This window comes from Papio anubis, chromosome 9 (genome assembly GCF_008728515.1).
Source record: "Papio anubis isolate 15944 chromosome 9, Panubis1.0, whole genome shotgun sequence".
In the NCBI taxonomy this organism is placed as follows: Eukaryota; Metazoa; Chordata; class Mammalia; order Primates; family Cercopithecidae; genus Papio; species Papio anubis.
Window position 1 is genome coordinate 106078455 of NC_044984.1, and position 25096 is coordinate 106103550.

Here is a 25096-nt window from a genome sequence, read left to right on the forward strand (position 1 = left end):
GGAGGTCAGTGTCGCCCTGGCTCGGGCCTGTTCACATTGGGGTCAAAGGCACACATTGGGGGCTCAACCAAGGCGAGCTGCGTTCGCGGGGCCGGGTCTTCCCGCACACGTGGGGGGCGGTGGCGGGTGCGGAGGCGCCGCGCGAGCCGGGAGGCAGCCAAGGGCAGGGGATACCTAGCGCCACCCGCTCCGCCTGCATCAGCTGCGCGCCCCAGCCCAAGGATGGGAAGACGCGGCCCCGCCCCCGGCCCGCCCCCGCCTTCCCATTGGCGGTCGCGCGGGGCGGGGAGCGGGGTCGGGTCTGTGGCCCTGAGTCCCTAGCCCTGCCCTCCGTCCGCTCGCAGCCCGCTATCCTGCTGCCATGTTGCGTGCTGCCGCCCGCTTCGGGCCCCGCCTGGGTCTCCGCTTCTTGTCAGCCGCCGCCACCCAGGCCGTGCCCGCCCCCAACCAGCAGCCCGAGGTCTTCTGCAACAAGGTGAGCCCCCCGGCCCGGCTCGCGCTTTGTTCTCCGGCCCAAGTTCCCGCAGGCCCCGCGCCGCCGTGGGCCTCAGTGTACCCATCTGGGGCTCGAGGGACTTGCAGAGGCTGAGCTGGGAGCACATCTGCCCCTTCCTCTCCTGCAAGCATTTTAGCCCCTTCGCCGCCTCTGACAGTGCCCGTCCCGTTTCCCCTGACTTGGGCCCCCGCTCCGTCTTCGCCCAGCCTCGGTCTGTTTTCCAGCGCCAACTCTCGGGATTCCGTTCCCCCCACGGTCCTTGGCTTTCGGGTCTCCGCGGGGTCCCCACCCTCAACCACTTAGAAGACGCGGCCAAGCCCCTCTTTGCGGGAACTTTTCTGTCTTTTCCTTAGTCATCCCCTTTACCCCCTGACTCATGCCCTCATCCAAGGAGTTCAAAAGGAAAAACCAGGAAAGAGGTGATTTGCAGCCAGCGTTCTCCAGTTCGCCAAGGGCGAGGCCACGCCAGTGGGCGCTCGACTGCTTCCATCGCTGGGAGTGGGGAATCCTGGAGGACCTTAAGCCCCAGGGCGCCGACTCCAAGGGGTGTCCGCGGCTTGCAACGCCGGCTTCGACCAAACCAAGGAGGAGCTTTCCAGGATAAAACCGATTCCCGTGGTCCATTTATTGATTGCTCAATCAGTAATACTTTGGAATATTTTTTATTTTGATCTTTGAGTTTGGGCAAAGTTCTAGACTTCACAGAGGCTGAAACTGGTAATGAAAGAGTTTGTTTTGTTTGTGCCAGTGCATGTTGGCTGCTTTCTCTGACTTAAGTTTCTCCTATAAATGGTAAGGGGCTCAGAGGGTGAGGTTCACACAGGTCCTCATCAACCGGTCACTTCATAGTTAATCACAGCTCCTGTCCTCTCTGCACAGCCTTTGTGCCTGGCACTGTTCTAAGGGTCTACCTGTTTTGCAATTTAAGGTAATTCTTACAACAGCCTCAGTAGGTAGGGACTATAATTCTCCATTTTATAGATGAAGAGACTGAGTCACAGAGAGGTTTAGTGACTCACCTGAAGACCAAAGTCAGTGGCATAGTTGGGGTTCACAGCTGAACTTCCAGGAGTAAGCCCCTGACCAGAACATTCCATGGTATGTTGTGACTCTGGGTGGGAACAAAGGGAACACCGATCCTCTGGGACTGTTGCTGATTTGGGATGCTGTAGAGCTGACTCCTAGCCAGCTGCTTTCAACAGCACACCTGCTGGTCTGGCCCTGAGTGTGGCTGCAAATCTGGATATAGGTGATGGGTAAAGCCACATGCGTGTGATTTTAGGGGATGTTACAAAAGTCATTTGCAAGAGAATTTTTAAAAAGATAAAATAAAATGTCTTTTGTATAACACAAGCTAAAAAGGCAGCAGCTGTGGCTCCCTTGGCAGCCTGTGCAACTGAGGAGTTCATGCTTGGAAGACTTGAGCATCAAAAGATCTAGCAGAGGCCAGGAGCAGTAGCTCATGCCTGTAAATCCCAGCATTTTGGGGTGATCCCTTGAGCCTAGGACTTCGAGACCAGCCTGGGCAACAGCAAGACCCTGTCTCTACTCTCTACTAAAAAAGTAAATTAGTCAGGTATGGTGGCACATGCCTATAGTCGCAGCTATATGGCAGGCTGAGGTGGGAGGATCCCTTGAGCCTAGGAGTTCGAGGCTGCAGTGAGCTATGATTGGGCCACTACACTTAGTCTGAGCAACAGAGCAAGACCCTGTCTCATAAACGTCCTCAAGGAACAGCCATCACACTAGGAACCCTTGTGGCCACAGGATCTGATTAAGATCTTTATCCTTCATCACATGCAGGTGAGGCAGCTGGGTCCAGAGGTGCACCCAGGCCTGTGGGTAACACTTCCTGTTCTCCAGATTTACTCTGTGGGTGTAGGCTGGAGGAGTGGAGCCAATTCCCGTGGTTGCTTTTCTTTATCAGACTTTTTGAGATCATTAAAGTAACACATGCCCACCGTATAAAATTGCAGAGGACTAACAACTCTCTGGACACAGTCGGCCAAGGTGGTTCATGCCTGTGATCCCAGCGCTTTGGGATGCCAAAGTGGGAAGATCGCTTGAGGTTAGATGTAAGGCTGCAGTGAGCTATGATTGTGCCACTGCACTCCAGCCTGGGCAATGGAGCAAGAACCCATCTCTTAAAAAAATAATAAGTAAATAAACCTCTCTGGATACCCCATTGTACTCCCTCCAAGAGCACTGTGAACAGGTGGGTGTGTCTCTTGTAGACATTTTTTCATTTACAAGTGCCTGCAGCGAGAGAGAGAGAGAATGCAAGCACACCAGAATTTTTTTTTTTTTTTTAAACATAAATGAGATGCAACCACTTATATTCTGAAGCTCCCCGTCTCACTGAACAATGTGTCTGGGTTATCATTCTGAATACGTTCAGATCTTATTTAACCCTTTCCAAGGACTACAGAGCATTCCACTTTGGCGGCACCATGCTGGAACTGGCCCTCTTAGAGCCCCCTGGGCTGTTTGCTGTGTGGCCTTGATGCCAACTCAGCAGGAGAGAGGGATGTTGTGTACAACAGTGGACTCTGCACCTCAGCTGCCTCATCTGTAAAATGGGGTAAAATAGCTGGGTGCAGTGGCTCACACCTGTAATCCCAGCACTTTGGGAGGCTGAGGCGGGTGGATCACGAGGTCGAGAGTTCAAGACTAGCCTGGCCAATGTAGTGAAACCCTGTCTCTATTAAAAATATTAAAGGCTCAATAGAGCGAGACTCCTGCCTCAAAAACACACAAAATTAGCCAGGCATGGTGGCGCCTTGTAATCCCAGCTACTTGGGAGGCTGAGGCAGGAGCATCACTTGAACTTGGGAGGCAGAGGTTGCAGTGAGCCAAGATGATACTACTGCACTCCAGCCTGGGTGATAGAGCTTGTGACCCGGCCTCAAAACAAAAGGGGATAAAATTCCATCTGCTGCCACCGAAGTTGCTGGGAGGACCAAACAAGGTGAGGCTTCGTCAGCTGGTGCCTCCATATTGATTGCAGCCTAAGCAGGAACTGGATAATAGTGACGCTTGTGAACTTGGTATCTTGGTGATCAAACTCCATTTGATATGGATGTTATATTTGCAATTTACTCTGAAGGGGTGAGCTAGGGTTGTGGTAAAGTAGGAATGGGGAGTTTGGGGTGAATTAAAACTTGCATCTTTATTCTTACTTCTTTCTATTTTTGTTTTGTTTTGAGACAGGGTCTCTCACTGTTGCTCAGGCTGGGAGTATAGTGATGCTCACTGCAGCCTCAACCTCCCAGGCTAGCCTCAACAAGTTACCTCCTACTTCAGCCTCCTGGCATGCTGAGACTACAGGCATAAATTTCTAACACACCTGGATAATTTTGTATTTTTCATTTTATTTTATTTTATTTTATTTATTTGAGACAGACTCTGCTCTGTTGCTCAAGGCTGGAGTGCAGTGGTGTGATCTTGGCTCACTGCAACCCTCCACCTCCTGGGTTCAAGTGATTCTCCTGCTTCAGCCTCCTGGAGTAGCTGGGATTACAGGCCCACCACCATGCCCTGGGTAATTTTTGTGTTCTTTTTTTTTTTTTTTTTTTTTTTGAGATGGAGTCTGCCTCTGTCTCCCAGGTTGGAGGCATACAGTGGCCGGATCTCAGCTCACTGCAAGCTCCGCCCGGTTTACCATTCTCCTGCCCCTCAGCCTCCCAAGTAGTTGCACTACAGGCCACCACTGCCAGCCTCGGCTAGTTTTTGTATTTTAGTAGAGACAGGAGCTCACCATGTTAGCCAGGATAGTCTCGACCTCCTGACCTTGTGATCCACCCGTCTCGGCCTCCCAAAGTGCTGGGATTACAGGCTTGAGCCACCGCGCCCGGCCTTTTTTGTGTTCTTAGTAGAGATGGGGTTTCACCGTGTTGGCCAGGCTGGCTGGTCTTGAACTCCTGACCTCAGGTGATCCACCTGCCTTGGCCTCCTAAAGTGCTGGGATTAAGGCGTGAGCCACTGTGGCCAGCCTAATTTTTGTATTTTTTATAGAGATGGGGTTTCGCCATGTTGCCCAGGCTGGGTATTGAACGCCTAGGCTCAAGCAGTCTTCCCTCCTTGGCCTCCCAAAGTGCTGGGATGACAGGCGTGAAGCACTGAATTAAAGAGAGAACTGACAGAAAGGCAATTAAGGATGGATTTCCCAAGGCTAGGTGTGGTGGCTCACAGCTGTAATCCCAGCACTTTTGGAGGCCAAGGTGGGAAGATTGCTTAACCCCAGGAGTTCGAGACCAGCCTGGGCAACATAGCAAAACCCCATCGCTACAAAAACTTTAAAAAATTAGCTGGACATGGTGGTGAGCGCCAGTAGTCCCAGCTACTTGGGAGGCTGAGGCAGGAGGATTGCTTGAGCCAAGCAGTTTGAGGCTTCAGTGAGCTTTGATCTTGCCACTGCAGTCCGTCCTGGGCAACCCTGCAAGTCTACATAGGCACCGTGCAGAAATATTCATTGCAACTTCTTTTATGTCAGTAAAAGCTTAGGAAATAAGCCAGCTTGAGCTCCATTGGGAAATAGATGAACACCTATGTTACAGTTATAGTAGGGAATAATCCTCTGCACGTCGCAGTTACAAATCATTGGCTGGACCTGTACAAATAATGTATCTCAAAAAGAATATGTCAAGGAGGAAAAATGTCCAGTACTCTACACCATATGAAACCATGAAAACTGTATAAAACAAAATTTTATATTGCATGTAGATAGACAGATCTCCATAAAAAATATGTAAGAATGTGCTGGAAGGAAAATTCTCCTTGGTGTGAGGATGGTTACTGCCTGAGTGGGCAAGACAGGATAGGGAACAGGCAGGACAGGATAAGGGTAGTAATGAACAGGGACTCTGGCTTCATTTAAATGTTTGATTTCTTTAAAAATTGAGCAGGCACAGTGGCTCACGCCTGTAATCTCAGCACTTTGAGAGGCTGAGGCCGGCAGATTGCTTGAGCACAGGAGTTCGAGACCAGCTTGGCCAACGTGGTGAAACCCCGTCTCTGCTAAAAATACAAAAATTAGCTAGGCATGGTGGCCCACGGTTGTAATCCCAGCTACTCGGGAGGCTGAGGCATGAGAATCACGTGAACCCGGGAGGCAGAGGTTGCAGTGAGCCGAGACAGAGTGAGGCCTAGCAACAGAGCGAGACTCCATCTCAAAAAAAAAAACAACAAAAAGAAATAGATTTAGGCAGGCTGGGTGTGGTGGCTCATGCCTGTAATCCCAGCACTTTGGGAGGCCAAGGCGGGTGGATCACCTCAGGTCAGGAGTTCAAGACTAGCCTGACCAATATGATGAAACCCTGTCTCTACAAAAAATACAAAAATTAGCCAGCATAATCCTAGCTACCCCGGAGGCTGAGACAGGAGAAACGGGAGGCAGAGATTGTGGTAAGCTAAGATCACACCATTGCACTCCAGCCTGGGAAACGAGTGAAACTCCATCTCAAAAAGAGAAAAAAAAGAAATAGATTTAGGCAGCGCAGAGAGTCTGGGGGTGTCACTGGGCCCCACCTTGGTTACTTCTGCTTCTAATAACATGTTTTTTTTTTTTTAGATGGAGTCTTGCTCTGTCGCGCAGGCTGGAGTGCAGTGATGCGATCTCGGCTCACTGCAAGCTCCGCCTGCTGGGTTCACGCCATTCTCCTGCCTCAGCCTCCTGAGTAGCTGGGACTACAGGCGTCTGCCACCACACCCGGCTAATTTTTTTGTATTTTTAGTAGAGACGGAGTTTCATCATGTTAGCCAGGATGGTCTCGATCTCCTGACCTCGTGATCCGCCCGCCTCAGCCTCCCAAAGTGGTGGGATTATAGGCATGAGCTACCACGCCCGGCCCATGTTTTTAATCAGAGAACACAAATGGGCATTCGGTACTTCCTGCCTGCCCAGAATCTGTAGGACACACTTGAGTTTCAGGTGATGGGGCTATAATAATGTTTGTGTTCCTGAGGTCAAGTTGAGTTGAGAATGTACATGTTGTGGACATGGGTATGTATCCCCTGCTCCAGTAATCATGATTATTCATCACCTATTTTCTTTTTTTTTTTGTTGGAGACGGAGTCTCGCTCTGTTGCCCAGGCTGGAATGCAGTGGCGCGATCTCCGCTCACTACAAGCTCTGCCACCTCCCGGGTTCACGCCATTCTCCTGCCTCAGCCTAACTAGAAGCTGGGACTTCAGGCGCCCACCACCACGCCCGGCTAATTTTTTTGTATTTTTAGTAGAGACTGGGTTTCACCGTGTTCGCCAGGATGGTCTTGATCTCCTGACCTCGTTATCCACCTGCCTCGGCCTCCCAAAGTGCTGGAATTACAGGCGTGAGCCACCGCGCCCGGCCTCATCACCTATTTTCTATCAGGCCCTCTACTGAGGACTTCTACCTGCATTTCACCCTTCATCCTTCCTGCAACTCTATAAGCCATATGTCTTATATGCTGTCCCATCTTGCAGGTGAGGAAACTGAGGCTCAGGGAGGTCAAGTTCACATTAAGTATAACTAAGGGCATGCTGTGTGAAGGTTGGGCAGGGCAGAATTTGAAGCCCACTTTCAAACTTAAAACTTAGTGTGAACTTGACCTCACTAACTGATGATCAGACCATAAGAATGTATTAATAAACATTTAGGCCGGGCGCGGTGGCTCAAGCCTGTAATCCCAGCACTTTGGGAGGCCGAGACGGGCGGATCACGAGGTCAGGAGATCGAGACCATCCTGGCCGACACGGTGAAACCCCGTCTCTACTAAAAAATACAGAAAACTAGCCGGGCGAGGTGGCGGGTGCCTGTAGTCCCAGCTACTCAGGAGGCTGAGGCAGGAGAATGACGTGAACCCGGGAGGCGGAGCTTGCAGTGAGCTGAGATCCGGCCACTGCACTCCAGCCTGGGCGGCAGAGCGAGACTCCGTCTTAAAAAAAAAAAAAAAAAAAAAAAAAAAACCATTTAAGGGATAATTGAACAGAATTTTAAAATCAGGGGGAGCCATGTTTGTATTGTTCACTTTTGCATTCCTGGCACCTAGCACCTTGGCATAGGATCACTGTTGGGTAAATATTTATTCAATAATGAGTGGTTGCCATTTATGAAACCATGTATACAGTTTTGTGCTCCAGAAGTGAGGTAAAGGGTTGCTTAATGGGAACCCAGTATTTCTACTCAAAAGTGCCTTATTGCAAAGTATTTGGTAGTTTAAAAGAGTGGGAATGTGGGGACGCATAGGGAGTGGTGAAATTGGCCCAGGGACAGTCCATTGCAGCAAGATAGAGGTTGCCAAACTGTAAGCAGAACGACAAGTTGAAACCGCGCCTGTCTGGCAAACAGTCCAGAGTAGAATCAAACCTCCCATCTTTGAAGTGGTGAAAAAAGGCCCTGGGGTGGAGAAGTGGGGCGGAGGGCCGGCGTCGGTTAGTCTTTGTTCGGAAGTGTCACGAGCAAGCCTGGGGAGATGGCTGCCCCTCACCTTGATCCCGAACTAACCTGGGGTTCTGGATGATGTGTGGGGAAGAGGAAATGTATGTGGCATTCCATGTTTGTCTTGGACTTTACTCCCTGGGATCTTGTAATACAAGCAATGGCATCTGCTTTCCATCAGACTTAATTACCTAACCGCAGATTAGCAAGTGAAAGAGCACATGCCATTGGATCCCAGGCTGCAAAACCCTGCCATTAGCTTGTACACTCTGGGAAAATAAGGTGTTCCAGGGACGGGGATTTCCTAGGTAACATGCCCAGTTCTTTCATGCTTCAAAGCTTGAACTGAAATCTTTCTAGAATGTGTCCTACCTCCTTAAATCAGAACTAATGAACACAGTTTAGCCTTTCATTGGAGACCCTGGGCATATGATAACCACCCGTTGTCTTGAGGTCTGGGGGTGGTGGCCGGAATTTCATTCTCTCCTGGCCTTGGTCTGGCCTCCGCCCCCAAGGTCCAGCTGTCCTGCTCTGGGTACTGACCCTGACCCAACTTCTGAGCCCCTCGGCCACCACCATCACCACTAAGTCTTTGCCTGGCATGGAGAACAAGATATCGAAGGTGAAGAGGGATCCTGTTACCCTCTAACTTAGTAGTTCTGATTTCTACACAGTAATCTGCCCCACGTTTGCAAAAACGCATGGGAAAGGATTCGCCACAGCTGTTGCTGGAATGATGATCACTTGCCCTAAAAGTGCATTTGTAGGAAATCGTTAAATAAACCATGGCCTGACCGTGTTGAGGAATGCTGTGTGGCTTAACATGAGGCAGAGCTGCCTGTGGAATAATGTCCAAGAGAAACTAACTGAGAAAAACGAGTTAGCAAATAGCTAGTCTATTACCCCCACTTAGAAAGGACACGGCAGTGTCCCAGTTCCCCGGTCTCCTGGGTCCTCCCAGCACCAAGTGCAGATCCTGGCACACAGTGGGTGGAATTGCAAGCCCCCCCCCCGCCCCCTCTCCCCTCACCTACACCCTGCAGCCATATCAGCCCATTCTGTTCCTCCTGTCCCCAGGCTCTTGCTAGCAGTCACCCTTCAGGTCCCCTCTTAGCGCACCGTCTGACCCCTCAGCTGGCCAAGCCTCCTTCCACTTCTCACTTGCTTGGTTTTGCTTGTTTACCGCGCCCTTTCCTCACCAGGACTTCAGCTCCCAGAAGCCAGGACTTGGCTGTTGGACTTCCAGTGCTGGAGTGGCCAGGGCTGTCAGTGAAAGCTTATGGAATGCGTGGGTGAATGAATCCCAACTTTTACAAAACAAAGTGAGACGTATTTATTAAAATATGTAGGAATTAGAGTATTTTGATAGAAAATCTTTATGTTTTGCCAACAGTCTAGATTGAAAGTGTCAACTCCAGACATCACTCTGCTTCTAGAAACTATAAAGAGGAAGTGGGAGCTAGGACACCCCCACCCCGCTCAAGAGTGTTATGTGTGTTATGTAAGTCGAGCTTCGGGTTTCGGGTCAGGAGGTTATAAAGCATTTGGCCCAGAGTCTGCCCTGGTGTTTATTCAGGAGAGCTGCTCCTCACTTGAAGCAAAACTTTGGCAGAGACTCAGTGTGAGAACAGTTCCTCCTACCCAGCCCCCCACCGGGGAGGGAGGCCACTGAGTCTGGCCCTAGGAGAAGGGAAATGGGAAATGTAAACCAGAGGATGTGTCCAAGGTCCTACTGGGCAGACCCAGGTTTATCTTATCAGTGGAGAAGGGAGAGTGGGTTGTTGAAAGTGCAGCCTGATTCAAGGGTGAAGGGTGACTGAGAACATTCTGGGCTTTGAAAGGCAAACATGCCGGGGAGTGGTCTTTCCAGGATCCTAATCTAAATCAGAGGGGCCAGCCCAGCGAGGAATGGGTGGGGCTGGTGGGGCTTTAGCCAGACTGGCCCACCTCTCCCCTTCCTACTTCCTGATCTTTGCAAAATAGAGTTTAAAATCCAGGACAATTTAGTAAGCTTTGGTGCAGGGAACAACATAAAGAGTATAGACCTGGCCCTCGCTCCTAAGAATCTTTAGGCTATGACAGCTGCAAGATCTAGAACACTGCAGGACCCCCTGCGGGCAAGGTCCTAGCTTAGGAACTGTACACCCATTCATGCATTTAACCTTCACATCCGGCCGCCGGAAGTATTCAGTGAGGCATCTGGGAAGTGAAGGGATTTGCGCAGGGTCAAATCTGTGAGGGATGGAGCCAGAATTCAAACCCAGGCCGGGCACGGTGGCTCACGGCTATAATCCCAGCACTTTGGGGGTCCGAGACAGGAGGATCACTTGAGCACTTAGGACCAGCCTGGCCAACATGGTGAAAGCCCATCTCTCCAAAAACTACAAAAAAATCCTGCCTTTATTTAAGAAAAATAAAAAATTCAAACCCAGATCTGTTTGGCTTTGAGGTTGGTGCTTTTTACAACATGCAGAATTTAAAAAAAAAATTTTTTTTTTGAGACTCTGTTGTCCAGGCTGGAGTACAGTGGTGCCATCTTGGCTCACTGCAACCTCCATCTCCCAGGTTCAAGCAGTTCTCCTGCCTCAGCCTCTCTAGTAGCTGGGATTACAGGCAAGTGACACCATGCCCAGCTAATTTTTGTATTTTTAGTAGAGACGGGGTTTCACCATGTTGTCCAGGCTGGTCTCGAACTCCTGACCTTAAATGATCCACCTGCCTTGGCCTCCCAAAGTGCTAGGATTACAGGGATGAGCCATTGTGCCTGGCTCAGAATCAAAATTTGAAATCAACCTGTGTTGAATCAGTAAGTAAACCATAAAGATGGAGATTCAGGAATCAGAATTCCAGCCTCCTTGAAGGCAGACCTGGGCTGTGGCTGGAGGTTGAAGTTGGAAGAACTGAGGAAAGAACATAGGCCTTGGAGTCCCAAAGACCTGCCTTCAAATCCTGGCTCTGCCTTTGCTGCTGTGTGACCTAGAGCCAAGTGGCTGGACTCTTCTGTGCCCAGCATCCTCTGCTGTGAAGTGGAGAGGATGAAGTTCACCTCCTAGGTTTGCTATGAGGTTTAAGTGGGAACAATCCAAGTATACAGAACCGCTGGTGGGGGGCTACTGCTTGAGGAGTAGCTAGTGAATGTTAGCCGTGTCCATGACACACAGAGGGCCAAGTGGACTTCCTCCCTCGGTAGGGGAGGAAGGAGAAGCTTGGGGACAGTACAAGGCCGACCAGACCTACTTCCACCCAGCCCAGCCTGGTGCTTCTCTGTACTCTCCTAATCCTGCTGACCCAAGTACTTTGCTGTGAGGCAGTTGCGTGTGAGGCGTGAACCCTGAGCCTATGCTGCAGGGGGAAGAAAAGAAGGACACTCACCCAACAGCTGCAGGCTGCCTGCCCGCCCCCCACGCCCGTGAGCCCCCTTCTTCCAGGAGGCAGCCCCGGGAACTCCCTTCTCCTCCACAGGCACCCAGAGGAGGAGCTGACTCTCAGTCGGGGAGCGAACAGGGCCTGCTGCCCAGGTACGGCATAGTTCAACTCGAACTTAGGTCTGGCAGTCTCCTGACTTTGAACCTGAGCTCTTTATTGCCACGCCTGTCCCCACACTGGAAACGACCCAGCCTTCCTGTGGAAGGAAAGAAGGGTGCCATTTCCCTAAAGATTAATGATTGACCAACTAATATGAAACCACACAAGCATGCCTCCAGAACCCCGGTTAATGTTTACCCGTGTTCTTCTCCGGTGCCAGAGCCTTTCCTGTGGGTGTGCAGCTGCGGATTCCACCATAGAGATTTTGCGGAACAAATTTAGCCTGGGAAGGTGATTCCTGCTAGACCCTTACCTGAGCGACTCCTTCCTGGGGCACTCTGTTACCACCCTGCCAGCGTCACGGCGTTGGGCATTTACTCCATGCTTGGCACAGAGACTTCAGACCCTCACACGGCTTTATAAAGGGGGATCTAGGGTGATTCCCACCCTACAGATGAGGAAACAAAGACACAGGGGTGAGGTCCTTGTCCCATGTGACAAAATCAGGAGCAAAAGAGCCCATATTCAGCCAGGTGCGGTGGCTCATGCCTGTAATCCCAGCACTTTGGGAGGCCGAGGCTGGTGGATCGTCTGAGGTCAGGAGTTCGAGACCAGCCTGGTCAACATTGTGAAACTCCGTCTCTACTAGAAATAAAAAAATTAGCCGGGCATGGTAGCAGGCACCTGTAATCCCAGCTACTCAGGAGGCTGAGGCAGGAGAATCACTTGAACCTGAGAGGCAGAGGTTGCAGTGAGCCGGGATCGCGCCACTGCACTCCAGCCTAGGGGACAACGCCAGACTTTGTCTTAAAAAAAAAAAGCCCCTTACACCTGTAATCCCAGCACTTTGGGAGGCTGAGACAGGCAGATCACGAGGTCAGGAGATTGAGACCATCCTGGCTAACACGGTGAAACCCCGTCTCTACTAAAAATACAGAAAAATTATCCGGGCGTGGTGGCAGGCACCTGTAATCCCAGCTACTCAGGAGGCTGAGGCAGGAGAGTGGTGTGAACCTGGGAGGCATAGCTTGCCGTTAGCTGAGATTGCGCCGCCACTGCACTCCAGCCTGGGTGACAGAGCGAGACTCCATTTCAGGAAAAAAATTTAAAAGCCCATATTTGTCCAGATTCTTTTTTTTTTTTTTTTAAGAGTCTTTTTCTGTCACCCAGGCTGGAGTGCAGTGGTGCAATCACGGCTCACTGCAGCCTCAACCTCCCAGTCTCAAGTGGTCCTCCCACCTCAGCCTCGTGAGTAGCTGGGACTATAGGCATGCAACCATGCCTGGCTAATTTTCCATTTTTTGCGGAGAGAGGGTCTCACTATGTTACCCATGTTGTTTTCGAACTCCTGAGCTCAAGCAATCCTCCTGCCTTGGCCTCCCAAAGTGTTGGGATTACAGGCGTGAGCCACTGCGCCCAGCCACCCAGATTCTTGTCTTGAACCTCTGCTCCTTTTTGTGTTTTCTTTTTTGAGACAGGGTCTTGCTCTGTCACCCAGGCTGGAGGCAGTGGTGTCATCATGGCTCACTGCAGCCTCAACCTCCCAGCCTCAAGCAAGTGATCTTTCCATCTCAGCCTCCTAAGTAGCTGGGACTACAGGCGCATGCTACCACACTTGGCTAATTTTTCATTTTTTGTGGAGATGGAGGTCTCACTATGTTACTCAGGTTGGTCTCAAATTCCTGAGCTCAAGCAATTCTCACACCTTGGCCTCCAAAAGTGCTGGGACTACAGGTATGAGCCCCTGTGCCAGGCCAAATGTCTGCTTTTAACCAATGAGCCTGGCCACCCCTCCCCAGCCCTGTTGTGAGCCTTGCTCCAGGCTTTGCTTGGCAGCTCGGTATTCTTTATGGTCCGAGACTCTGGCCCAGAGTGACCATGGATGTCTCACTGGAGTTCTAGGCCAGGGCCAGAACATGCAGGGATGCTGGGGCCAAAGGGTCCCCCAAGGAAGGCAGGCAGGCAGAGAGGCAGATGTCTTTGCCTTCATGTCACCTGTAGCCTTTGCCCCAACACTGGTAAGGTGACCATGGACTCTGCCAGGATACTTGTTTACCAAGCCCGAAGGGGACAGCTTTCTGGGAGATGTCTTCTCTGTACTCCCCAAGACCATCCCCCAGTGCCTGGAAAGCAGAGGGTGAACTCTGGCACTTTATTTATGTATTTATTTTTATTTTTGTTTTTTGAGACAGAGTTTCACTCTTGTTGCCGAGGTTGGAGTGCAATGGTGTGATCTTGGCTCACTGCAACCTCCACCTCCCAGGTTCACGCGATTCTCCTACCTCAGCCTCCCGAGTAGCTGGGACTACAGGCGCCTGCCACCACACCTGGATAATTTTTCGTATTTTTAGTAGAGATGGGATTTCACAGGGTTGGCCAGACTCATCTCAAACTCCGGACCTAAGGTGATCCACCCACCCCAGCCTCCCAAAGTGCTGGGATTATAGACATTAGCACCGTGCACAGCCTGGTATTTTAACCGGTGACTAGGTAATAGGTAAAGACCCTTCCTCTGAGCAAATGGAGGGGCTTTAGCTCTCTGACACTGGCCTCATGAGGAAGGCAGTCTTTCCCCCAGATGTAGCTTGGTTGGGTGATGGCCTGGTCTGAATTACATTATAGAGGCAGAACTGAGGGCATCTTGGGACCCGCCCTCCTCCCTGACCCTGTTTTTTATCACTTCCTTTCTGGTTCACCAGTAACTCTGGCCACCTTTGCTTTTTCTCAAATCTACCAGACTTATTCCTGCCCTGGGGCCTTTGCACTTGTTATGCCACAGCCTGGACTGCTGGTCCTCCGGCTCTTCCTGTGGACCCCTCCTTTTCATCATTCAGGACTCGGTCAAATGTCTGCTCCTCAGGGCGGCCTGCCCCTACCACCACTGCTGGAGTTCTCTACCCCCCACCTTAGTCACCTTCTCTGGATCCTGTTCTTCCCTTTGCCTTCATCTGTACAGTCTGAGGTGGTCTTCTGTGTTTGATTGCCTCTTTATTTTCTGGGCACCATGAGAGGATGGTCTTTGTTGGCTTTTGGCTCTACTGTGTCCTCAGCCCTAGAACTGTGTCTGGCCCATCACAGGTGTTCATTAAGTATTTGCTGAGTGAGTGAAAGAATAATCTAAGGCTGGGCGTGGTGACTCACCCCTGCTATCCCAGGACCTTGGGAGGCTGAGGAGGGAGTATCACTTGAGTCCAGCCTGGGGAACATAGAGGGACCTCGTCTCTACAAGAAATACAAAAATTAGCCAGGCATAGTGGCATGTGCCTCTGATCCCAGCTACTCAGGAGGCTGAGGCAAGAGGATCGCTTGAGCTTGGGAGGAAGAGGCTACAGGGAGCCGTGATCGCACCACTGTACTCCAGCCTGGGCAACAGAGTGAGACCCTGTCTCAAAAAAAAAAAAAAAACCAATAAAAAGAATAATCTAATTTAGTTCTCACAATGAATTTGTGTGGGAGTGAAGGTGTTTGCAAATTGTTTGCCATTCCTTCTAGGAAGAAGGGGAGGCTCTCTCCTCCACCTGGGTCTCTGGACTGAGCCTGTGACTCACTTTGACCAACCGAATTTGGTGGCAGAAATGAGGCCAGGTGACTTCTGAAGCTAGATCTTAGGAAGCCGTTCAGCTTCCACCTGGGTCTCTAGGAACACTGTCTCAGGGGAAGCCAGCTGCCATGTGGGAAGTTGGACTAGCTTGAGCCAACCATGCGGTCAGGAAGCCCAAGCAGCCACGTGGTGCCAGAGCAGTGAGTGCAGAAGCCATCTTGCACATCCAGCCTCAGAGTTGGATAACTATGGCCCCAGCTGCCCTGACACTGTAGCCACACAAGGGAACTCTAACCAGATGAGCCCAACCAGGGGACCCTACTGTGGGAGATAAGAAATCACTTTAAGCCACCAAGTTTTAGGGTGCTGTGTTACACAGCAATGGATAACTAGAACAAGTAGGAACATTCTCTTCATTTTTTCAAAGAAACCAAGGCACCGAAAAGTCAAATGACTCCAAATCACTTGGCGGAGTGGGCATTCTGGCCTAGACTGTCTGCAAGGCCTGTGCTTTTCATTTCTAGGCTACACCACTCTGAAATTAATTCATATTTGCTGCTTCTTGTTTTGTTTTTTGTTTTACCCTTACAATACTGGTAGTCAGTATTAGGTTGAGAGCTGGTCCTGAGAACTTCTTTCCTTCTCACTGCAGATCTTCATAAACAATGAATGGCACAATGCCGTCAGCAGGAAAACATTCCCCACAGTCAATCCGTCCACTGGAGAGGTCATCTGCCAGGTAGCTGAAGGGGACAAGGTGAGAACTGGTGACTTACCTTGGGGGAGGGATGGATTCGTTTTCTATTTTGCATGTTTTTGTGTGCTGAAAGCTTCACTATTTATGTGTATTACTTTCACAAGTAACGGATACCAATGAAAAATTCCAAGTAAATTAATCAATAGAAACTTCCCTGCAGACAACGGTGTTGATTCACTTAGTGCAGAACTACAGACTTGAAAGTGAATTTGGCAAATATCTAATACAGTGTCTCCTTTCCAGACCTGGAAGTTGAAGGTCAGAGATGGAAACCTTGTTGGGTAGAATTAGGGTCTCCTAAGATCTAGCTCCTGTGGAGGTTTGAATTATATAGACTGTAGGAACCAATAGAAACTGATAATACTATGTTTACAATTTTTAAATTAGACTCTTAGTAAAAATATTTTGTGTTTTTGGCCGGGCACGGTGGCTCAGGCCTGTAATCCCAGCACTTTGGGAGGCTGAGGTGGGAGGATCACTTGAGCCCAGCAATTTGAGACCAGCCCGGGGAAACATAGATACCATCTCTAAAGTAAACAAAGAAACAAATAAATAATTTTAAAATAAGAAAATACAGGCCGAGGGCGGTGGCTCACACCTGTCCCAGCACTTTGGGAGGCTGAGGCAGGTGGATCATGAGGTCAGGAGTTTGAGACCAGCCTGACCAACATGGTGAAACCCTGTCTCTACTAAAAATATAAAAATTAGCTGGGCGCAGTGGCGTCTGCCTGTAATGCCAGCTACTCAGGAGGCTGAGGTAGGCGAATTGCTTGAACCCGGGAGGCGGAGGTTGCAGTGAGCCGAAATTGTGCCACTACACTCTAGCCTGGGTGACAGAGCGAGACTTCATCTCAAAAAAAAAAAAAAGAAAGAAAGAAAATACAGAAATTGTCCGGATTCTCATTCCCACCAGGACTTCATGAAAGGAGGGGAAGGTTGTGTTATTCAACCCCGTTGCTGAAGTCTGGTGCTGGTCAGGGCTCTGCCGGGCTAGGAGCATTGTTTACGGGGCAGGTTTTCTATGCAGCGATGTGCTGATGACCCTCTGGATGTGTTTGTATTCGGAGTTGGTTATTACTGAGAAGGCCTGAGTTTTCCAGGAAGGCTTGAGTTTTCCTGTGTTTTCCAGGAAGATGTGGACAAGGCAGTGAAGGCCGCCCGGGCCGCCTTCCAGCTGGGCTCACCTTGGCGTCGCATGGACGCATCACACAGGGGCCGGCTGCTGAACCGGCTGGCTGATCTGATCGAGCGGGACCGGACCTACCTGGCGGTGAGTCCTCAGCCCTTCTCCCCCTCAGATCCCACATGGCGAATGCGCTCGCAGCATCCTGTGAACAGCCAGGAACCAAGCATCCTGTGAACAGCCAGGGGCCACACATCGGACATGGGACTGATGGGAGTGGCGTAGGATGGACACCTTTGGGGGGCACCTCTGTACTAATCAGAGGAGGCTTTCAGTGTCCCCTTTGTTTTTTTGTTTTGTTTTGCTTTTTTGAGATGGAGTCTCGCTCTGTCTCCTAGGCTGGAGTGCAGTGGCGACATCTTGGCTCGCTGCAACCTCCACCTCCTGGGTTCAAGTGATTCTTCTGCCTCAGCCTCCAAAGTAGCTGGGATTACAGGCAGAAGACACCACGCCCAGCTAATTTGTGTATTTTTAGTAGAGACAAGGTTTCACCATGTTGGCCAGGCTGGTCTCCAACTCCTGGGCTCAAGTGATCCACCTGCCTCAGCCTCCCAAAGTGCTGGGATTATAGGCGTGAACCATTACACCCGGCCTTAGTGTCTCCTTTGATGTGGTGGGTTTGGCTAAGCAAGAAGGATCTGGGGGAGGGAAGAAGAGCTGTGTCAGGGAGGCCTTCCCAGGAGAGAGACCCCTGGGAATGGACACCTCTCCCTGGGCTCCTCCATGAAGGGCATTCTCCCTGGCTGCAAGAAGAGAAGAAACCAGGAGGCAATCTCCTCCCAGCCACAATTGATTCTGCACACAGAAGCCAGAGCGAACCTTCCAGAAGGCAGATTATACGTGGCACTCTGCTCTTATGCCCTGCATGGCATGCGGTGTCCTTAGGATAAAACCCTCAACATGGTCTGTAAGACCCAGCCTTCAACATGGCGAGATCCTGTCTCTACAAAAAGTTAAAAAACTAGCTGGGTATGGTGGCATATGCCTGTAGTCCTAGCTACTTGGGAGGCTGAGGCAGGAGGATTGCTTGAGCCCAGGAGTTCCAGGCTGCAGTGAGCTGTGGTAGCACCATTGCACTTTAGCCTGGGCAACAGAGTGAGATCCTGTCTCAAAGGAAAAAAAAAAAATGGGCCCGGCGCGGTGGCTCAAGCCTGTAATCCCAGCACTTTGGGAGGCCGAGATGGGTGGATCACGAGGTCAGGGGATCGAGACCATCCTGGCTAACACGGTGAAACCCCGTCTCTACTAAAAAATACAAAAAACTAGCCAGGCGAGGTGGCGGGTGCCTGTAGTCCCAGCTACTCGGGAGGCTGAGGCAGGAGATTGGTGTGAACCGGGGAGGCGGAGCTTGCAGTGAGCTGAGATCCGGCCACTGCACTCCAGCCTGGGCGACAGAGCGAGACTCCATCTCAAAAAGAAAAAAAAAATGACCCAACCTGTTCTAGTTCCATCATCTGAGTCATGCTGCACTGCAGTCCTCATATTCCCATGTGCTCCCGAGCCTGGGCTGCCATGCTTGATGGCTAAGCCTCTTTGAGCATCAGCACTTGCACCTGCCTGGGATGCTCTTTGCCCTGCTGCCATCCGTACCATCCTCTTTGCCCAGTTGCCCCTACATATCATTCAGGTTCTAGCCTAAAGGGCTCATCTCTAGCTGATATTTCTGGACAGGGCTGGGCAGCCTGGCTCCCTGCTTTCTACTTTTTAGCACTCTTTTTTTCTTTTTTTTCCGAGATGGAGTCTCACTCTTCACCCAGGCTGGAGTGCAGTGGCACAATCTCGGCTCACTGCAACCTCTACCTGCCGAGTTCAAGCAACTCTCCTGCCTCAGTCTCCCAGTAGCTGGGATTACAGGTGTGCACCACCATGCCCAGCTAATTTTGTATTTTCGATAAAGTCAGGATTTCACTGTGTTGGCCAGGCTGGTCTTGAACACCTGACCTCAGGTGATTGACCCACCTTGGCCTCCCAAAGTGCTGGGATTATAGGTGCGAGTCACTGTGTCCGTCCTTTAGCACTCTTAACACATGTGACTGAGGACTTGTGTCATTATGCACAGTCTCTTTGCTCTGTGAGCTCCACTCTGGTCTCTATCTCAGCACCGGGATATGGCAGAGAGCAGAAGCTAAAAGAGTGTGTTATGTGAAATCACTGAGTGAGAAGTCAGTGCCTCATCCTGCCTGGCCCCCTTCCTCCTCCCTGCCTTTGGAGAGACTATGGCAATAGTCCAGAGATGCCAGTGACATTTGGCAGCACAAAGGGGACTCTCACCCTGGACTTGCACCAGCCCTTCTCAGTCCCAGCCTTGGCTCCCTCTGTCAGCCCTTTATTTTCCTCTCATTCCTGCACTCACGTCTCTGCTGACCTTGTTTTCTTCTCAGGCCTTGGAGACTCTGGACAATGGCAAGCCCTATGTCACCTCCTACCTGGTGGATTTGGACATGGTCCTCAAATGTCTCCGGTATGGGCTCAGCTTTCCTATTCTTTGTTCTGGCAGGGGAAAAGGGGAGGCAACATTGTTAGGAGGTAAAAATTAAATTACAAAAATCCAAAAGGGGCAGGGTGCGGTATCTCATGCCTATAATCCCGGCACTTTGGGAGGCTGAGCCAGGCGGATTACATGAGGTCAAGAGTTTGAGACCAGCCTGGCCAACATGATGAAACCCCATCTCTACTAAAAATACAAAAATTAGCTGGGCATGGTGGTGCACACCTGTAATACCAGCTACTCAGGAGGCTGAGGTAGAAGAATCTCTTGATCCCTGGAAGTGGAGGTCACAGTGAGCCAAGATCATGCCACTGCACACCAGCCTAGGTGACAGAGTGAGACGGTGTCTCAAAAACAAAAACAAAAATGAAAAACAAATAAATTACAAAAATCCAAAAGGATCACAGCTGTGAGAGAAGCCTACTCCATTTAGACTCCAGCTCGTGGGAAAATCCTTCAATATCACAAATTGTGACTTAGTCATAAATGCTTTCTTTGTTCTTGAGTCACTTTTGGTACTTTCTCTGTTACTTGGAACTTGTCCATTTTATTGAGGTTACCTAATTTGTTGGTGTACAATTGTTCACAGTATTCTTATAATCCTTTTTATCTCTGTAAGATGTTGTAGTGATGTCTCCATTTTCAGTTTTACTTATTTGGGTCTTCTCTCTGTTTCTTAGCCTAGCTACAGGTTTGTCCATTTTGTGAATGTTTTCAAAGAACCAAACTTTTGGTTTTGTTGATTTTATTGTTTTTCTATTCAAGAAAATGCTCTCTTTTGTCTATCTCTGTTTCAGTATTTATTGTTTCCTTCCTTTTACTAGCTCTGGGTTTAGTTTAATCAAAAATGTTTTATTGATTGATTATTATTTTTTTTGAGACGGAGTCTCGCTCTGTCGCCCAGGCTGGAGTGCAGTGGCACAATCTCGGCTCACTGAAACTTCCGCCTCCCGGGTTCAAGCGATTCTCTGCCTCAGCCTCCGGAGGTGCTGGGATTACAGGAGCCTGCCACCACGCCCGGCTAATTTTTTGTATTTTTCATAGACACGGGGGTTTCACCACCTTGGCCAGGCTGGTCTCGAGCTCCTGACCTCATGATCTGCTCACCTTGGCCTCCCAAAGTGCTGGGAATACAGGTGTAAGCCACCGTGCCTGGCAATACCCTGTTTCTTAAAAAAAAGAAAGAAGATCGGGGATGGTGACTCACACCTGTAATCCCAGCACTTTGGGAGGCCGAGGTGGTTGGATCATGAGGTCAGGAGTTCGAGACCAGCCTGGCCAAGGTGGTGAAGCCCTGTCTCTACCAAAAATACAAAAAATTAGCCAAGCATGGTGGTGGGCACCTATAATCCCAGCTACTCGGGAGGCTGAGGTAGAGAATCTCTTGAACCCATGAGGCGGAGTTTGCAAAGGTTGCAGTGAGCCGAGATCGCACCACTGCACTCCAGCCTAGGTAAAAGAGCGAGACTCCTTCTCCAAAAAAAAAAAAAAAAAGAAGAAGAAAGAAAAAAATTCTAATTCCTGGACATGAGCCCCAGCGAGTGGGATTGAGTATATTGGAAGTAGACTCTTGGGATCTGATTTTTTTTACAAGAACCCCAGGTGATTCTGAGGCTTAGGGGTTAGCTACCTAGAGTAGATTATCATGACCTTAGCAGTCACTTGTCTTTCTCTGAATAAGCCAAAAGCAAGGGCAGTTATCAGAAAGACTCAGCTGGACCAGTTTGAGTCTTCTCTTTCTGCCAGGGTTTGCAGGGATCCCTGACAATCATTGATTAGATCTTGAATGTTTCTTTTTTTAAAGGTATTATGCCGGCTGGGCTGATAAGTACCACGGGAAAACCATTCCCATTGACGGAGACTTCTTCAGCTACACCCGCCATGAACCTGTGGGGGTGTGCGGGCAGATCATTCCGGTGAGTCCAGCCTCCCTGGAGTTTCTTCAGGGTGCCCTGAGATTTGGCAGTCTTCCAGGCTCTTTGCAGAGGTTCTGGGGGTGGCGTTGGAAGGCAGCCTGGGTGGCAGGTAAGAAGATGGGCTCTGACAAAGCCAATCCAGTTTGAGTCTGAGCCCTGCCACTTGTGAATTCTGTAACCTTGGGCAAGTCACTCATCCCCCAAGCCTCAGTTTCCCCATCTGACAAGTGGAAATGAACATAGTGCCTGTCTTAGGGAGGTAATTAGGGCTTAGCATGGTGTCATGGATGTAAAAGCACAAATAAGTATGAGTCTCTGTCATCCTCATGCACCACCTGCCTTGTCCTTCCATCTTAAAACCACGATGGACGGAGTTAGGGGAGGATACACAGGGTGCAGAGAACTCAGTGCTGCTTCTGTCCTCTGGGGGTGCTACCTTCCGCTACCCAGTGTAGTTCTCTGAGGAAGCTTGGATTTCGAGGGCTGCTGCTGTTTGTTGCAGTGGAATTTCCCGCTCCTGATGCAAGCATGGAAGCTGGGCCCAGCCTTGGCGACTGGAAACGTGGTTGTGATGAAGGTAGCTGAGCAGACGCCCCTCACTGCCCTCTATGTGGCCAACCTGATCAAGGAGGTACGTGGCTTGTCCCGGTCTTAACCTCTAAATGCCCTTGTTGAGGCTTGTTCTAAAGAGTTCTGAGGAGGGTCTCAGGGGTCCCTAAACAGGGAGGTGTGTTTTTGGAGCCCTCATCATCATGTGAACCAGAGTGGCTCCCTCTTACCTCTTTTCCACATTGGACTTCACTGCAAGATCCCCTTTGAAGAATTAAAAATATTGCTCCAGGCCAGGCTTGGTGGCTCACACTTGTAATCCCAGCACTTTGGGAGGCCAAGGCAGAGGATTGCTTGAGCCCAGGAGTTTGAGACCAGCCTGGGCAACATAGCAAGACCCAGTCTCTACAAAAAATTAAAAATCAGCTGGGTGTGGTAGCATGCACCTGTAGTCCCAACTACTTGGGAGGTTAAGGCAGGAGGATCACTTGAGCCCAGGAGTTTGAGGCTGCAGTGAGCTGTGATCACACCACTGCACTCCAGCCTGGGTGCCAGAGAGAGACTCTGTCTCAAAAAACAAGCAAAAACCCACTATTGTTCTAAGTGAATGCTGTCAGGGGAGGGGCAAAGACACAGGGAACCCCAGCGAACAGGCTCCTTCTCCGTCCCATTTAGAATTCCCATGTAGTGCCCCATAAAACTAGCTTCTGCCCATGTGTGTCCCTTGGCAGACTGTCCCACCCTCTCTGAGAAAGGATGTGTCTTCCCCTGGCCGAGCCTTTTGGAACAGGAGGGTGACTCCCAGTGTCCCCTGGCTGTTTGCTCACAGGCCGGCTTTCCCCCTGGTGTGGTCAACATTGTTCCTGGATTTGGCCCCACGGCTGGGGCCGCCATCGCCTCCCATGAGGATGTGGACAAAGTGGCATTCACAGGCTCCACTGAGGTAAGGTGACCCTGACCTCAAGCTTGCAACCTCCTTGGCCCAAGCTCCCCCTGTCCTCAGTGGACAACATGCTCAAGGTGAGCTCCTGGGTGTCAAGTGGAGGCCTCTTCCTCCAGGACTTGCCTGTGAGCTCAGGCGAGGACCCTGTAGGTACCAGGAGGGGTGGGCAGGGTTGAGCCCTTTGTGGTCTGGTTGCCACACTAGCTGCCCTTGGGAGGGGCCGGTGTCCCATGTGGACTAAGGAGGCCAGGCCTGGCCAGGCTCCACATAGCGCAGAGCTGACCGCTTGCCCCAAATCAAAGCACCTTGGCTAGGTCAGACTCCTTGACCAGGACTGCCATTGTGGTTAAAAATTAGCCTCGTGTGGTGGTGTGTGCGTGTGGCTCCAGCTACTCGGAAGGCCAAGGCAGGAGGGTTGGTCGAGGCTGCAGTGAGCTGAGATCAGGCCACTGCACTCCAGCCTGGGTGACAGAGCGAGACCCTGTCCAAAAGAAAAAAAAAAGTGAATGTCTATTTGGTGAAATTCTCTAGGTCTCTCTTGGTCCAGTTGCTCGCTCAAGCCGTGGGGACCTCTGTTCTGTGTCTACAGAGTACTGGGCTCTTTCTCCCTGCACTGAGAGCTCGTTCCTGTCTCTCTGTCCGCACAGATTGGCCGCCTCATCCAGGTTGCTGCCGGGAGCAGCAATCTCAAGAGAGTGACCTTGGAGCTGGGGGGAAAGAGCCCCAACATCATCATGTCAGATGCCGACAGTGAGTTTCCAGCTGGAGGAGGCCTGGCCTTAAAGGCAGCCCTGGCCGCCTGTGTTGTGGGTCCAGCCGATCCTGTCGCCCCCACTGCCCAGTGGTGTTGGTTGCTGTCCCTCGGGCCTCAGGATAAGACGCCAGCGGCCTCGGGATAAGACGCCAGCGCAAGGCCCGCGTGGCCTGGCCTTGGCCTGTCCCCAGCCTCTCCCTGGCTGCTCCCTGCAGCATCAGGCTAGGCCACGCCCCTGCTATCTGACTCATCCACTCGCCGCCATCACGCCCTTTGTCCTGGTGGGCAGTGGGCTCCCAGATCGCCCCTCTTCTCCCTCTGTCTGTCTCTGGCACTCAGCAGGCATCATCCCTGACAGTGGTGGGAACAGGCTTCTTTGGGCAGGCGGCCACAGGGGCCAGGGTCCTCCTCCTCTTTTCACTGTCGCCTTTCTGTCCCCTGACCACTTCCTGCAGTGGACTGGGCCGTGGAGCAGGCCCACTTCGCCCTGTTCTTCAACCAGGGCCAATGCTGCTGTGCTGGCTCCCGGACCTTCGTGCAGGAGGACATCTATGACGAGTTTGTGGAGCGGAGCGTTGCCCGGGCCAAGTCTCGGGTGGTCGGGAACCCCTTTGACAGCAAGACCGAGCAGGGGCCGCAGGTGAGCCAGGCAGTGCAGCAGGGTCTGGGTGTCCAGAGCCAGCATGAGAAGCAGAGAGGGCATCAGGTTCAGATTAGTTGGGACTGGGTTCAGGTCTCAGCTCTGCCACACACCAGCTGTGTGCCCTTGGGAAGCTATGTTCCCTCCCTCAGCCTCCATTTCCCCATCCCAAGCCCTGCCCTGCCTCATTCATGGGGTGGCTATGATGTGGAAATTAATCCTGGGAAGCACTTTGTAAATTGCATATATGTAACAAATACCAGGAGTGTCTGCAAAAGGGAGTGTGTGTTTCCAAGACCTTGGTCATCAGTAGAAATGTATCCACCAGAAGATACACAGCCCTGCAAACCTTGGTGTCTGAGAGTCATGATACGACTAGTGTAGGGACCTTATTTCACTTCATGTTTTGAGCTGTTTGATTTTATTTATTTATTTATTTACCTATTTATATTTTAGAGACAAGGTCTCTCTTTGTTGCCCAGGCTAGAGTGTAGTGGTGCAATCATACCTCACCTCAGCCTTGAACTCCTGAGCTCAAGCAGGCTCAAGAACCACCGTGCCTGGCCTGGATTTTACTTTTGAGCAGTTGTAGGTTTACAGCAAAATTGAGCTGAACATACGAGGGTGCCCACATGTTCCTTTGCACCTCTCTGGTCCCCCAGTTTCCCCTTTATTCACGTCCTGCACAAGCGTGGTTCATCTGTTAGTACCAATGAGCCAATACTGGTACTTTATTATTAAGTCTGTAGAGTACATTCGGGGTCACTTTTTTTTCTTTTTTTTGGAGACAGAGTCTTGTTCTGTCGCCCAGGCTACAGTGCAGTGGCGCGATCTTGGCTCATGCCTCCTGGGTTCAAGCAATTCTTGTGCCTCAGCCTCCTGAGTAG

General features: G+C 50.8%; 1 protein-coding gene across 1 annotated transcript in view; it reads left to right on the forward strand.

The window, feature by feature from the left end:
• The first annotated feature begins 270 nt into the window (after positions 1-270).
• The window catches only part of ALDH2 (aldehyde dehydrogenase 2 family member), a 42893-nt gene continuing 18067 nt past the window's right edge, over positions 271-25096 (forward strand). The window contains exons 1-9 of the mRNA XM_009181737.2: positions 271-475; positions 15632-15736; positions 16866-17006; positions 19301-19380; positions 21212-21323; positions 21826-21954; positions 22702-22815; positions 23463-23565; positions 24025-24209. Coding sequence (XP_009180001.2) covers positions 362-475; positions 15632-15736; positions 16866-17006; positions 19301-19380; positions 21212-21323; positions 21826-21954; positions 22702-22815; positions 23463-23565; positions 24025-24209 — 1083 coding nt within the window. The 5' untranslated portion in view covers positions 271-361. The remainder of the gene's footprint in view (positions 476-15631; positions 15737-16865; positions 17007-19300; positions 19381-21211; positions 21324-21825; positions 21955-22701; positions 22816-23462; positions 23566-24024; positions 24210-25096) is intronic.